The sequence below is a fragment of the Mobula birostris genome, chromosome X (genome assembly GCF_030028105.1).
Source record: "Mobula birostris isolate sMobBir1 chromosome X, sMobBir1.hap1, whole genome shotgun sequence".
NCBI lineage: Eukaryota > Metazoa > Chordata > Chondrichthyes > Myliobatiformes > Myliobatidae > Mobula > Mobula birostris.
In genome coordinates, this window is record NC_092402.1 from 2,911,497 (window position 1) to 2,927,689 (window position 16,193).

Consider the following 16,193-nt stretch of genomic DNA (forward strand, 5'->3'; position numbering starts at 1 on the left):
AACGCTCCCCTCTGGGCGTGGCGCCTCCTCCATTTCACGCCGTCAGGCTGGAAGCTCCGCCGACCCGAACTTGAATTCATGTGCTCGTTGCTTTGAAGTCGGGATCTTTCAGTGCCCGGGTGCCTGCCGTGTGAACAGTTTGTTTAAGATATGAAATGCCACGGAGAGGCGAGATTCTCAACGCTTCAATGCTCCTTGGTATGTCGCTCTACCGGACGGAACAATGGGGAAATTCTGGCATCGCTCCCGATTCCCTCCTCGCCGTCTCAAACCGGACCGTTCGCGTTCTGAAGGCCAGCGGAGCTTCCCGAACCGCCCACCGGAGATCTTGTACTTAAAGTTCACCGGTCCCTTGGTCCGGGCACCACTCGTGTTCCCGAGTACTGAGACTCCCATCCGTGTCGACAATGTCCCTCTCCTCGTTTTCGAACCAAAGCTACGGGGCAGGCGGGCGCAAGTCCGGCTCCGTGATCCTGGGCGGCTCGTCCCGCACGGTGAGGACCAGCGTGGCGGGCGGCTCGGTCAGACCCCGGCGCGCCATCAGCGTCCACAACGCCTCGACCCGGCACAGCCGCATCTCCACCTCCGGCTATGGCTCGGTCAAAGGCGGCGGCTACAGCGGGGGGTTCTACCCGGGCGGCTACAGTGGGGGGTTCTACTCGGGCGGCTACAGCGGGGGGCTTCCACTCCGGCGGCTACGGCTTGGCTATGCTGGAGCCGTTCGCCATCAACGAGAAGTTGACTATGCAGATCCTGAACGACCGCCTGGCCGCTTACCTGGAGAAGGTGCGCGCCCTGGAGAAGTCCAACAGCCAGCTGGAGCTCCAGATCCGGGAGTACTACGAGAAGAGGGCTCCCACCACCACCGACCTAGGCGCCTACTGGAAGACCATTCAGGACCTCCGAGCCCAGGTCAGTCAATCTCCGAACTCGCCATTCAAAATCGGGTTCAATATCATTGGCCCATGTCGTGAACCTTGCTGTCTTGCGGCAAAGAAACTTTGCAAACATAATTTTTTAATCTATCAATTACAATAAGTACATATAATTAAATTAAATTAAGTAAGTAGCGCAAAAAAAAAGGAACAAAATAGCGAGGGAGTATAGAACATAAGGAACTAGGAGCGGGAGTCGGCCATCCGGCCCGTCGAGTCTGCTCCGTTATTCAATAAGATCATGACTGATCGGGCCATGGACTCATCTCCACCTCCCTGCCTTTTCCCTATTATGCAAAAATCTACCCAACCTTATCTTAAATATATTCACTGAGGTAGCCTCCACTGCTTCATTGAGCAGTGAATTCCACAGATTCACTACTCTTTGGAAAAAAAAAACAGTTCCTCCTCATCTCCGTCCTAAGTCTACTGTCCCGAATCTTGAGGCTATGTCCCCTAGTTCTAGTCTCACCTATCAGTGGAAACAACTTTCCTACCTCTATCTTATCTATCCCTTTCATAATTTTATATGTTTCTATAAGATCTCCTCTCATTCCTCTGAATTCCAGTGATTACAGTCCCAGGCGACTCAATCTCTCCTCATAGTCTGACCCCCTCATCTCTGGAATCAACCTGGTGAACCCCCTCTGCACCGCTTTGAAAGCCAGTATATCCTTCCTCAAGTAAGGAGACCAGAACTGCACACAGTACCCCAGGTACGGCCTCGCCAGTACCCTGTATAGCTGCCGCGTAACATCCCTGCTCTTAAGTTCAATCCCTCTAGCAGTGAAGGCCAACATTTCATTTGACTTCTTGATAGCTTGCTGCACCTGCAAACCAACTTTTTGTGATTCATGCACAAACACTCCCAAGTCCCTCTGCACAGCAGCATGCTGTAATTTTTTACTATTTAAGTAATAACCTGATCTTCCATTTTCCTTCCAAAATGGATGACCTCGCATTTACCAACATTGTACGCCATTTCCCAGACCCTTGCCCACTCACCTAACCTATCTATATCTCTCTGCAGACTCTCCATATCCTCTGCTCAATTTGCTTTTCCACTCAATTTAGTATCATCAGCAAACTTAGATACACTACACTCGGTCCCCTCTTCCAGATCGTTAATGTGTATCGTGAACAGTTGCCGGCCCAGAACCGACCCCTGTGGCACACCTCTCACCACTGATTACCAGCCAGAGTAACATCCATGTAACTCGACTCTCTGCTTTTTATTAGTTAACCAATCCTCTATCCACGCTAATAAATCACCCCCCCCCCCAACTCTATGCATCCTTATCTTATGGGTAAGTCTTTTATGCATCAACTCATCGAACGCCTTCTGAAATCCACGAAAATACGGTCCAGCTGTTCCCCTCTATTCACTGTGCTCATTATATCCTCAAATAATTCCAGTAAGTTTATCAAACAGGGCTGAATTCATGTAACCCACGGTTCAGAAACAAGTGAATTGTCTTTGTGTTTTCCAGATCAACGCCGTCTCGCTGGCCAACGCCAAGGTCCTACTGCAGATCGACAACGCGAAACTGGTCGCAGACGATTTCAGAACCAAGTGAGTCGGTGGGCAGGTTTCGGACACCTTGCGGGCGACACCCGCGCCCTCGCCAAATCTCTCTCGAGCGGCTGACTGGGGTCACCTGGCTGTCCCCTTGTCAGTGACCACACTGCGGGCAGCGATGACGTGGACATCGATCTCTCCCGATTTTCCCCCTCAACTGCCCCATTCCCATTCCTACGTGCTGGTCCACGGCCCCCGTCTTCTGCCACGATGAGGCCACCCTCAGTTTGGAGGAGCAACACCTCATAGTCAGTCCAGTGAGCCTCCAGCTTGATGGCATGAACATCAATTTCTCCAATTTCTGGCCATTTTCTTCACCTCCCCCTTCCCTCTTCTTCAGTTCCGCACTCACGGCTCTTACCTCGCCTCCTCGCCGGCCCATCACCTCCCCCTGGAGCCCCTTCTCACTCCCTTTCTCCCACGGTCCACCCCCTTCTCCAGCCCTTTGCCTTTTCCTCCCGTCACCTCCCAGCTGCCCACTTCATCGCCCCCCCGTCCCCACCCACCTGACTTCACCAATCACCTTCCAGCATGTCCTCCTCTCCCTCCCCCCTCCTTCTCATTCACGATTATCCCTCCCCCCGCCCTTTTACAGTCCTGATGAAGGGTCTCGGCCCGAAACGCCGGCTGTTTATTCGCCCCCATAGATGCTGCCCGACCTGCCGAGTCCCTCCGGTGTTTTGTGAGTGAGCTACCTGCACTTCAGGTGATCTTCCCCCTCGTTCCGTGGACTCTGTCGGCACTCGGTGAATCATCGATGCCACTCTCCCCTCCCACCAGACAGAAGAGAGAAAACCCCAAAAGCAGGGCCCACCGGGCCCGAGGGCAGCGTCAGCCCCGCTGTGACAAAACCATTGAGCGGACCCCTAGTACAATACACTGGTCTCCTGACCTCACGGTCCACCGCGTTGTGGCCTCGCAGCTCACCGCCTGCCTGCACTGCACTCTCCCTGCAACTGTGACACTTCATTCTGCGTTCTGATATTGTGTTCCCTTGCTCTACCTCGAAGCAGCGTTGTAACGAAACGACCTGTGTGGACGGCAAGCAAAACTTTACACTCTCTCCTCCTACAGGTGACGATAACACACAGGGTACACATTACCGTTTTCTCCCACAGGTCCGCCACGACAACATAAACAGGGATTACATCGTACAGTACATTCGCTCTCGCGAACCTCCTCTGGACTCTCCCCAACACCAACACTCTGCTTCGTAGAGACTTCGTAGTGACGCCGCCGGCGTTTCGGGCCGCGATGAAGGTGCCCGTCTCCGGCGGAGTTCAGGGCTTCCGTCATCGTGTCAGTCGCTCGGTTCTCACCGCTGTCAGCCAGGCAAGCCCCGGGTGGAGGCTCGGGAATGCCGTCTCACTCAGCTGTAGAAGGATTCTTCACCGCTGTTTCCGTCACAGTTTAGTTTGACCGGTCAGGGCTGTTAGCTCTGAGCTGAACCCAACCCATCCCCAATCCCAGTGGACCACTCTTAGTCTGGCCTCCACCCTTTGACCTGTTTGGCATGGGTGAACCTAACCAAGAATCAAAGCGTGAAACCCTGACGCCCTCCAATAAGCTGTGGGGGGTGGGGGTGGGGGGGTCACAGAGGCAGACACAGTCTCCGACCCCAACGACAAGGTTGTGGTTGTAGATGAGGAGCTCAAAGCGGCCCACGGTACTCCAAGTGCGGCGTGAACAACGCCTCATCAGTCCTGGCTGTTGTGTCCTGGTCTTCCCGAAACGGATGCTCACGTTGCATCTGCCCCCGCCCCCACTGACTCAACCTGCAAGTTCACCTCCAGCGAGCCCTCCAGGTCCCTTCGCCACTCGCCGGTTTGAATGTAGGAAACAGTCCACGCCTTTATTCCTTCTACCGAACTTCATGGCCGTACGCTTCCCAGCACCGTATTCCATATGACCAACTGTCATGGTCCCGACCGCTAATTCCCCAGTTTCTCCTAATCTTGTACATCAGTCACTGAAAGTAAGCATGCAGGTACAGCAGGCAGTGAAGAAAGCTAATGGCATGCTGGCCTTCATAACAAGGGGAATTGAGTATAGGAACAAAGAGGTCCTTCTGCAGCTGTACAGGGCCCTGGTGAGACCACACCTGGAGTACTGGTCTCCAAATTTGAGGAAGGACATTCTAGCTATTGAGGGAGTGCAGTGTAGGTTCACGAGGTTAATTCCCGGGATGGTGGGACTGTCATAGGTTGAAAGATTGGAGCGACTGGGCTTGTATACTCTGGAATTTAGAAGGCTGAGAGGGGATCTGATTGAAACACCTAAGATTATTAAGGGATTGGACACGCTGGAGGCAGGAAGCATGTTCCCGCTGATGGGTGAGTCCAGAACCAAAGGCCACAGTTTAAGAATAAGGGGTAGGCCATTTAGAACGAAGTTGAGGAAAAACTTTTTCACCCAGAGAGCAGTGGATAAATGGAATGCTCTGCCCCAGAAGGCCGTGGAGGCCAAGTCTCTGGATGCTTTCAAGAAAGAGATGGATAGAGCTCTTAAAGATAGGGGAATCAAAGGTTATGGCGATAAGGCAGGAACTGGATACTGATTGTGCATGATCAGCCATGATCACAGTGAATGGCGGTGCTGGCTCGAAGGGCCGAATGGCCTACTCCTGCGCCTATTGTCTATTGTCTATAATTCCCTTTGAATGCGCCACGGTTCCGACCCCATTTAAATTCCCTATTTTCTCCTAGTTTCCTTTGATGGCGGCACACCTGGTTTTCATTAAGACCTGCGGCATAAAAACACCGACCTCGCACCCACTAGTTGCCAGATCGTTGGTTTAGCCAGTGTGGTAATTAACGTTCCCGGTCGCTTAGGACTGTGTGTTCTAAGTTTTGCTTCAGTTCGGAGATTAACCTGTGAACCCCAGTCTCTCCTTGTCAAGATAAGTTTTCTAAGTTTTACTTCAGCACCGAGCTTTACCTGTGTAACTCCGTCGCTCCGTGCTAAGAGTTTTTTCTGCCGCTCTCCTTTCTCCGCTCCGTGTCAAGAGAAGTTCTGCCTGCCTTCTGCTTTCCTGCACTCCCTCCTTTTGCCGTTCAACGCTCACGCCCGCGTCTGCATCCTCACTCAATCTCCGTGCCTGTGTCCTGCGTTTGGGTTCGCCTCGTTCCCTATAACACTAACAATGGCCAACACGCTATACGGATTCGTAACAACCCAACTAACTTGCGCGGCGGCTTTGAGACATCGATGGACGTGAGCCCCAATATCCCTCTGATCCCCCACGCAGCTAAGAATCCGGCCATTCACCCTCCATTATACCTTCCAAGTTCGCCACTCTTGCTCCTGTCTGCATTGGCGGCTGCCCATCGCTGACAGCAAACCTGCGCGGGGGAGTTTTTAACCCACTGGGGGAGTTCCGCTCTCTCTCGGCCTCAGGACTCCGGGTCCAGTGGTTATGAACAGGCGTCACAGACTGGGCTCTCCCTTGGTTGCGGTGGACGACCGTGACGCTCTTCTGCGTCTCGTCACGCCCGTCGCTCTCCACGGAGCGTTGCAAAGCCGCCTTTCTGGTCGCTGCATCTCACCCGCCCGGTCCGCCGGAGCTGACCGTGCACGCCGGGGCGGCACGTCCCCGTCTCACCGGGTGTGAGGCCCGTCGGCTACCCTCCCCTCCCTCGTTCCACCCCGCCCGCCGGAGCGGCGCGCAAGCAGCGACTTGGAGCCGCAGGTGAGAGCTGGGTGTCGGCGGGGACAGCAGGTGGGCGATCCGCCCCTGGAAAGGACGCGACAAGCCCCTTCTCCAGAGGTGCCACCTCTCCCTGGACCCCCCCCCCCCCCACAGACACTCCTGCGTTACTGAAATAGAATAGAACCGGGAGCTGATGTGACGAGCTCGATTCTCTGAGGAGGGGTCTCGGCCCGAAACGTCGACTGTTTACTCATTTCCGCAATTTGCTGCTTGACCTGCTGAGTTCCTCCAGCACTGTGTGTGTGTGTCTGTGTGTCTGTGTGTGTGTGTGTGTGTTTGTGTGTGTGTGTGTGTGTTTGTGTGTATGTGTGTGTGTGTGTGTGTGTGTGTTTGTCTGTGTGTGTGTTTGTCTGTGTGTGTGTTTGTGTTTGTGTGTGTGTTTGTGTTTGTGTGTGTGTGTGTGTTTGTGTGTGTATGTGTGTTTGTGTGTGTATGTGTGTTTGTGTGTGTGTGTGTGTGTGTGTGTGTGTGTGTGTGTGTGTGTGTGTATGTGAGTGTGTGTATGTGTGTGTGTGTGTGTGTGTATGTGTGTTTCTCACCATTGACTCAACCTACAAGTTGACCTTGAGGGAATCCCACACAAGGTCCCTTTGCACCTCAAAGTTTTGAATTTTCTCCCTGTGGAGAAAATAGTCCACACTTTTACACATTCTGCCAAAGTGCCCAAACGTACAATTCCCCACACTGTTCCTAATAAAAATATCTCAGTTTGATTGGTCAGAGGTAAGTTCCGGCCCTGTGCCAGCTGCCTGCAAAGACATCCAATGGCTGGGAGGGACGGGACAGATCACGGACGCTCAGAAAGAGCGGACCGTGATTGGAGGTGGCTGCGATGAAACCGCTCTCTCTCTACTGTACAGGTATATGGAGGAATTTAAGGAGGGGAGGGTTATATGGGAGGCAGGGTTTAAGGGCCGGCACAACATTGAGGGCCGAAGGGCCTGTACTGTTCTATGTTCTAAGGTCTGCGTTCACCCTGCAGGTACGAATCGGAGCTGGCCATCAGGCGCGGGGTGGAGATGGACATCAGCAGCCTGCGTAAAGTCCTCGACGAGCTGACGGTCGCCCGGTCCGACCTGGAGTCCCAGATCGAAGCGATGAAGGAGGAGCAGACGTACCTCAAGAAGAACCACGAGGAGGTGAGTCACGGGACAGGCCAAACCAGGGGGATCGGCAGGGCGGGGTGTCCGGGGTTGAGCTGACTGCTGGCTGCGACCACTGTGGTGAAAGACCACCCCTGAGGACAGGAGCATGAGGCTTGGTAGGAATGAGGCCACATTGAGGGTGGAGGCAGTCCACTCCCTCGAGGGCAGATTTCCGAATAGGTTTCCCTGCACACCCAGGAAAAACTTTCTTCACAACCCTGTCCGATAAGACACAGAAGCAACTAGGCCATTCAGCCCATCGATCCTGTTCCACCATTTATCACGCCTGATTTACTATCCCTGTCAATCCCATTCTTCTGCCTTTTCTCCGTAACCTTTGACACTCTGACTGATCAAGACACACTGACTAATCAAGAATATTTAAATATCTCCGCTTTAAATACACCCAGTGACTTGGCCTCCACAGCCACCTGCAATGAATTTCACAATCCACCTCTGGCTAAAGAAATTCCTACTCGTCTCCGTTCTAAATGGACGTCACTCTAGGTTGAGGCTGTCCCCTCTGATCCAAGACTCCTCCACTACAGGAAACATCCTCTCCACATCCACTCTATCTGTGTCCTCTAGTCCTGGACTCCCCCACTACAGGAAACATCCTGTCCACATCCACTCTATCTGTGTCCTCTGGTCCTAGACTCTCCCCACTATAGGAAACATCCTCTCCACATCCACTCTATCTGTGCCCTCTGGTCCTAGACTCCCCCACTATAGGAAACATCCTCTCCACATCCACTCTATCTGTGTCCTCTGGTCCTGGACTCTCCCACTATAGGAAACATCCTCTCCACATCCGCTCTATCTGTGCCCTCTGGTCCTAGACTTTCCCCACTATAGGAAACATCCTCTCCACATCCGCTCTATCTGTGCCCTCTGGTCCTAGATTCCCCCGCTATAGGAAACATCCTCTCCACATCCACTCTATCTGTGTCCTCTGGTCCTAGACTCCCCCACTATAGGAAACATCCTCTCCACATCCACTCTATCTGTGTCCTCTGGTCCTAGACACCCCCACTATAGGCAACATCCTCTCCAGCTACCGTCTGTCTGTGCCTTCTGGTCCTAGACTCCTCCACTATAGGAAACATCTTCTCCACATCCACTCTATCTGTGCCCTCTGGTCCTAGACTCCCCCACTATAGGAAACATCCTCTCCACATGCACTCTATCTGTGTCCTCTGGTCCTAGACTCCCCCACTATAGGAATACACACACAAATTAATGGAGGAACTCAGCAGGTCAGGCAGCATCTATGGAGGGGAATAAAACAGTCGATGTTTCGGCCCGAGACCCTTCACCAGGTCTGGGAAGGAAAGAGTCCAAAGCCAGAATATGGAGGAGGGGAAGGGGGACAAGCTGACAGGTAACAGGTGAGACCAGGTGAGGGGGGAAGGCGGCTGGGTGGGGGAGGGGGAGGAGGACAAGCTGACAGATGACAGGTGAGACCAGGTGAGGCGGAAGGTGGGTGGGTGGGAGAGGGGGAGATTACAAGCTGACTGGTGACAGGTGAGACCAGGTGAGGGGGAAGGCGGGTAGGCGGGGGAGGGGAGGACGACAAGCGGACAGGTGACAGATGAGACCAGGTGAGGGGGAAGGTGGGTGGGAGGGGGAGGGGGTGGAGGACAAGCTGATGGGTGACAGGTAAGACCGGGTGAGGGGGAAGGTGGGTGGGTGAGGGAGGAGAGGAGGAGAAGCTGACAGGTGACAGGTGAGACCAGGTGAGGGGGGAAGGTGGGTGGGAGAAGAGAGGAGGGCAAGATGACAGGTGAGACCAGGTGAGGGGGGAAGGTGGGTGGGTGGGGAAGGAGAAGAGGACAAGCTGACAGGTGACAGGTGAGACCAGGTGAGGGGGGAAGGTGGGTGGGTGGGGGAGGGGAGGAGGACAAGCTGACAGGTCAGAGGTGAGACCAGGTGAGGGGGAGGGGGAGGAGAACAAGCTAACAGGTGACAGGTGAGACCAGGTGAGGGGGGAAGGTAGGTGGGTGGGGGAGGGGAGGAGGACAAGCTGACAGGTGACAGGTGAGACCAGGTGAGGGGAAGGTAGGTGAATGAAGTGAGAAGCTGGGATGTGATCGGTAGGAAAGGTAAAAGGCTGAAAAAGGAGGAATCTGATAACTTTCAGAGGTAAAGACTTGTAGAGTATGCGAAAAGTATACCATGGAGAACGGCCATTCTACCCAAAGTGCCCTTACTGAGCGCAGTGCCCATCTCATCCAGTCCCAATTACTGATATCCTTTGAAAACTTCCTGATCCTCGTACCTGTCCAAAACAAAAAGGACAGATGAAGCAAGGATCTTCAACACAACAGATTCTGCAGGTGCAGGAAATCCAGAGGAACACTCACTCACTCACTCACTCATCTGGAGGAACTCAGCAGGTCAGGCAGCATCTATGGAGAGGGATAAACAGTTGAAACCTTTCAGGCTGAGTCCAATGGTCCCTCTAATTTTCAGTAGTCAGGGTGCGCAAAAATATTATATTGTGCAAATGTTTTTCCTCTGACAAAAGTATGTGCGCACTGAAAGCACACATGGAACAGTCTATGTAGGTTGACAAAATATTTGACATAAAACTACACAGAATAACAACAAAATAACATACATATTTAAGTCACAGTTATTTTTTCTCTCTCCTGTCTTTGGCATTTACCCACTCTTTGTAAACTCTACCTAGACTAATAGAACTTCCATCCAATTGATAGCTTTTGATTCTCATTAACATATCCAAATCACATTCAGCTTGTTTTTGAGTTGATTCATTAGGCTAAAACCTCGCTAACAGTCCGTACTAGACACAAGAAAGGTTCCCCTAATGTCCATCAACTGTGCAAGGTCACAAAACTGTTCATTTTGAAGTACACATGCCAACCATTTGAGAAAAGTTTGAAATCAGTTTGGATTTAATTTTTTTTTCTTGCACGGAAAATTTGAAATCATTAAACTGTCTAACTATTACAGTATTTTCAGCTAGAAAATCATGATACTTTAGACATAAGGCATCAACTTGTTCATCGCCAAGTGCGAAGTCACAAACTGCAATTGCGGAGAAATCAAAAGCTGACCATTCTTGTACCTCATGTTCAGGAAACCTTTCTTCTAAGTGAACACAAAGACTGTTTATAAAAGTCAACAGCGAACTTGTATCCACTGCGACGTTTTCTTCACACTGTTGGCTTAGCAAAACTTTGTCACTCCACGAAACATTGTGTCACGTACCCCGTGACAGGGGTTAAGAAAACAGCGGAGATGGAAAACACTTTGTTAACAACTAATAATATTTATTAGTAACTACGCAATACAGTAATGTAGGTAAATCAAACAGGTTAGCAATGATTATATATAGAAGTAAGTGTGGAATATATATGTATGAAAAACCAAGCTTCTTTAAGTCTAGAGGTAAAAAGATACAGTCTTATGATGTTGAGTAAAGTTCAGTTCAGTTCAGTTCGAGGTATTTAGTTGAGTAGTGATGGAGAGAGAGAGAGAGAGTTGAGTCTTCAGGTGAGCTGATGCCGTCGATCTTCTCGTCGTCCTCCGAAATCCTTTACAAGTCACCGATGTGACTTTAACCAGGGGGACCAGTTTTCCTGTGGTGGAGCTATCACCCAGGCGAGGGTGGACACATAGACAACTCACCACCAGTGAACCCCTTCTTCACACAGTGGAATAGCAATTTGGAATCGATCCGCCTGATCGATCCTCCAAAACCCACTTTCTCCGCGGGCACAACCATGCTCATTCTGTGTCCAGATCATGTGTCCTGAGGTCTGTATCATCTGACCTTCCATTTATCCCACCAGCTGAGCATCACCTGTCATTCAAAGAGTCCCTCCCTCCTTTGTCTGTAAAGAAATGCACAAACAGGCAACAAGTCCTTGAAAGTAACATCAACAATCTGCCTTTGGTCACCATAGCAACCTTCGAGCTGCTCGGTGCTGTCTCCAACTCCAAACTCAGCAGAAATCCAGAGTTACTTCCAATGCCTTAAAGTGACAGTCCAGCTGCTAATCTTCGTCTCTCTCTCTTTTCAAAACAAACCATCAATGATGAATGTCTCTCTCTGTCTCTCTTCAAACAGTTAATAGGGGCTCTCCTGGATCCCCTCGCAATTGTCTCCCAGATACTGCTTTCTTGTCTTGTAAATCTTGCCTCGCGCAAAATGAAGGGAATCATTCGGCGTCAGGCCACTCTTTTGCAGAATCCTGCACAGCGCAGCCAGTTCGTCAAGGACATCACTTAAAACCTGTAAAGCTACTTTGTATGTGATGTTCATCGATTTCTTGTGACAGTATTTAGCCACAGGGTCATTTGTCTGATCCTTTTCAATAAAAACTTAGTGAGCTACCGACAGGATTTGTAACAGATCTTTGTAAACTGTACGATATGGACACTGTCCGCCGTGATGCCCCTGTACAAACCGGAACAGGAAAGGTGAGGTGATGTAAATTAGTGGTATTTGAAAAACTGACTAACTAGTTACCAGAGACAGTTAGCTAAAAGATTATTTTCAGTAAGTATAATTATTAATGACTGCATTATTTTAGGTAACTGACCATTTGTGGGAACATTAATTTGCTTTGCGCGCCGGTTGAAAAACGTGTGCGCGCACACACGCACACACAGCTCAGAGGGAACACAGGCTGAGACCGTTCATCAGAACTCGGATGGATGGGGGGAGTCGCCAGAATGAAAAGAGGTGGAGGGGGGTGGAGGAGAAAGAGGATAGCGAGAAGGTGATAGGTGAAGGCAGGTGGGGAGGAAAGGTGAAGGGCTGGTACCAGGGGGAGGTGATGGGCAGGCGAGGAGAAGAGGCAGGAGACCAGAGTGGGGAGTAGAAGGGGAGGGAAGGGGGGCCAGTTAGAATACTCTCTCCGGTCACTGTAGAATCAGGAATGATTTGCTGAAAATATCTGTTTTCCCGCTGTGTCAGGAGCTGAAATCTCTGCGCAGCCGTCTGCGCGGCAACGTGACTGTGGACGTGGACGCCGCCCCGGGGACGGATCTGACCAAGGTCCTGGAGGAAATGAGGGAGAAGTACGAAATCTTGGCAGCCAAGAACAAGAAGGAGGCGGAGGACTGGTTCAGGGAACAGGTAAGTGGGGGAGAGAGAGATGGTGGTCGGAGGTGGGGCATTTTGATTTTGGTCAAGCGGACATCGAGACGTCCAGTGTGAAGGCGTTGTATCCGTCAAATCAGATCAGTGAGGGCCGTTCTTGTGTGTGAAGCCACTTCAGGTACCAACAGCGGTTTCACACAACACACTAACCCTGACCCGTACGCCTGTAGTATGCGAGAGGAAACCGCAGAAAACCCCCGCGGTCTCGGGGAGAACGTACCAACAGAGACGGGAACCAAAAACCTCCGATCCGTGATCTCTGAGCGCTGTGAAGGGACTGCGCTGACCTCTACACCGACGCTCCGCCCGATAAGACCACAGGAACAGAGTTGGGCCATTCGGCCCATTCAGTCTGCTCCGCCATTCGAACATGACTGAATGATGTTTCGCCTTGGCCCCTTTCCCCTGCCTCCTCCCCGTAACCTCTGACGTCTGGGGTAATTGAAAATCTTGTGTGTATGGTAGAAGTCTGCAAAATAATCCCTCCCAACACAGTTTTGAATAAAATTAGGAAGATAAGCAATCTATTATTACATGAATCATTATGCCACTGGGATGCCCCGTTCTCCCATTTCTCTACAACCAACGTCTGCAACCGAAGTAACTATTGAGCCCTGAGGCCTAAAACATCGACTGGTGACTCTGCTCCGTCGATCCTGCCTGACCTGCTGAGTTCCTCCAGCATTTTGTGTGTGTGTGTGTGTGTGTGTGTGTGTGTGTGTGTGTGTGTTCTGTGGAATCCCTTGTATTAGTGAGAATCCCTGGTCTCCCCTCCCTCCTTACCTTTCTCCCATCCTCCACTCCCGTCTCCTACCAGATTCCTTCTTCGTCGTCTCGCCTTCATCCACCTTCCTGCTCACCTGATTTCACCTGTCACCTGCCAACTTGTCCTGCTTCCACTCCCCCCACCTTTTTACCCTGGCTTCTTCCCACTTCCTTTCCAGTCCTGACGAGGGGTCCCGCCTTAACAGGTCGACTGTTTATTCCTCTCCATGGACGCTGCCTGACCTACTGAGTTCTTACAACCTTGTGTGTGTGTGTGTGTGTCTGTGTGTGACTCAGGATTTCCAACATATGCAGAATCTCTTGCGTTGATAAAGTTCCCCCATCGTTCGGCCAAGATCCATTCCCTATAGGCATCCGTCAGTTTCGTGAGAACATGTATTTGTGCCTTGGAAGGCTTCCAGTGTATTGTGAGCAGTTTTGGGTCCCTTATCCAAGGAAGGATGGGCTGACATTGGAGAGGGTTCAAAGAAGATTCACAAGAAAGATCCCAAGAATGAAGGGGTTAACGTATGAAGAGCTTTTCATGGCTTTTGCCTGTACTGGCTTGATATCAGAAGGGATCTCATTGAAACCGTATGAAATATTGAAAGGTCCAGATAGAGTGGATGTGGAGAGGAGGTTTCCTATAGTGGAAGAGTCTAGGACCAGAGGACACATATAGAGTGGATGTGGAGAGGATGTTTCCTACAGTGGGGAAGTCTAGCACCAGAGGACACATATAGAGTGGATGTGGAGAGGATGTTTCGTATAGTGGGGGCAGGCTCGGACCAGAGGGCACAGATCGAGTGGATGTGGAGAGGATGTTTCCTATAGTCGGGAGTGTTGGACCAGAGGACACAGATAAAGTGGATGTGGAGAGGATGTTCCCTATAGTGGGGCAGTCTAGGACCAGAGGACACAGATAGAGTGGATGTGGAGAGGATGTTTCCTATAGTGTGTGGAATCTAGGACCAGAGGGCACAGATAGAGTGGATGTGGAGAGGATGTTTCTTATAGTGGTGGAGTCCAGAACCAGAGGGCACAGATCGAGTGGATGTGGAGAGGACGTTTCCTATAGTCGGGAGTGTTGGACCAGAGGACACAGATAGAGTGGATGTGGAGAGGATGTTTCCTATACTGGGGGCAGTCTAGGACCAGAGGGCACAGATAGAGTGGATGTGGACAGGATGTTTACTATAGTGGGGGAGTGTTGGACCAGAGACACAAATAGAGTGGAGGTGGAGAGGATGTTTCCTATAGTGGAGGAGTCTAGGACCAGAGGACACATATAGAGTGGATGTGGAGAGAATGTTTCCTACAGTGGGGGAGTCTAGGACCAGAGGACACAGATAGAGTGGATGTGGAGAGAATGTTTCCTATACTGGGGGGAGTCTAGCACTAGAGGGCACAGATAGAGTGGATGTCGAGAGGATGTTTCCTATAGCGGGGGAGTCTAGGATCAGAGGGCACAGATAGAGTGGATGTGGAGAGGATGTTTCCTATAGTGGAGGAGTCTAGGACCAGAGGACACATATAGAGTGGAAGTGGAGAGGATGTTTCCTCCAGTGGGGGAGTCTAGGATCAGAGGACACAGATAGAGTGTAGGTGGAGAGGATGTTTCGTATAGTGGGGACAGTCTAGGACCAGAGGGCACAAATAGAGTGGATGTGGAGAGGATGTTTCCTATAGCGGGGGAGTCTAGGATCAGAGGGCACAGATAGAGTGGATGTGAAGAGGATGTTTCCTATAGTGCGAGAGTTTAGGTGCAGAGGACAGAGATAGAGTAGATGTGGAGAAGGTGTTTCCTATAGTGGGGGAGTGTTGGACCAGAGGACACAGATAGAGTGAATGTGGAGAGAATGTTTCCTATAGTGTGGGGAATCTAGGACCAGAGGGCACAGATAGAGTGCATGTGGAGAGGATGTTTCCTACACTGGGGAAGTCTAGTACCAGAGGACACATGTAGAGTGGATGTGGAGAGGATGTTTCGTATATTGGGGGCAGTCTAGGACCAGAGGGCAAAGATCGAGTGGATGTGGAGAGGATGTTTCCTATAGTCGGGAGTGTTGGACCAGAGGACACAGATAGAGTGGATGTGGAGAGAATGTTTCCTATACTGAGGGGAATCTAGGACCAGAGGACACTGATAGAGTGGATGTGGAGAGGATGTTTCCTACAGTGGGGGGTGTCTAGTATCAGAGGACACATATAGAGTGGATGTGGAGAGGATGTTCCCTATAGTGGAGGAGTCTAGGACCAGAGGACACTGATAGAGTGGATGTGGAGAGGATGTTTCCTACAGTGGGGGGTGTCTAGTATCAGAGGACACATATAGAGTGGATGTGGAGAGAATGTTTCCTACAGTGGAGGAGTCTAGGACCAGAGGACACGTATAGAGTGGATGTGGAGAGGATATTTCGTATAGTGGGGACAGTCTAGGACAAGATAGCACAGATCGAGTGGATGTGGAGAGGATGTTTCCTATAGTGTGGGGAATCTAGGAACAGAAGGCACAGATACAGTGGATGTGGAGAGGATGTTTTTATAGCGGGGGAGTCTAGGACCAGATGGCACAGATAAACTGGATGTGGAGAGGCTGTTTCCTGTAGTGGAGGAGTCTAGGACCAGAGGACACATATAGAGTGGATGTGGAGAGGATGTTTCCTCCAGAGGGGGAGTCTAGGAACACAGGACACAGATAGAGTGGATGTGGAGAGGATGTTTCCTATAGTCGGGAGTGTTGGACCAGAGGACACAGATAGAGTGGAGGTGGAGAAGATGTTTCCTATAGTGGAGGAGTCTAGGATCAGAGGACACATATAGAGTGGATGTGAAGAGAATGTTTCCTACAGTGGGGGAGTCTAGGACCAGAAGACACGTATAGAGTGGATGTGGAGAGGATGTTTCGTATATTGGGGGCAGTCTA

At 51.1% G+C, this 16,193-nt stretch overlaps 1 protein-coding gene across 1 annotated transcript in view; it reads left to right on the forward strand.

Annotated features, from left to right (window-relative positions):
• Positions 1–407: 407 nt before the first annotated feature.
• The window catches only part of LOC140191871 (keratin, type I cytoskeletal 42-like), a 46,640-nt gene continuing 30,854 nt past the window's right edge, over positions 408–16,193 (forward strand). The window contains exons 1-5 of the mRNA XM_072249674.1: positions 408–622; positions 675–912; positions 2,426–2,508; positions 7,206–7,362; positions 12,317–12,478. Coding sequence (XP_072105775.1) covers positions 408–622; positions 675–912; positions 2,426–2,508; positions 7,206–7,362; positions 12,317–12,478 — 855 coding nt within the window. The remainder of the gene's footprint in view (positions 623–674; positions 913–2,425; positions 2,509–7,205; positions 7,363–12,316; positions 12,479–16,193) is intronic.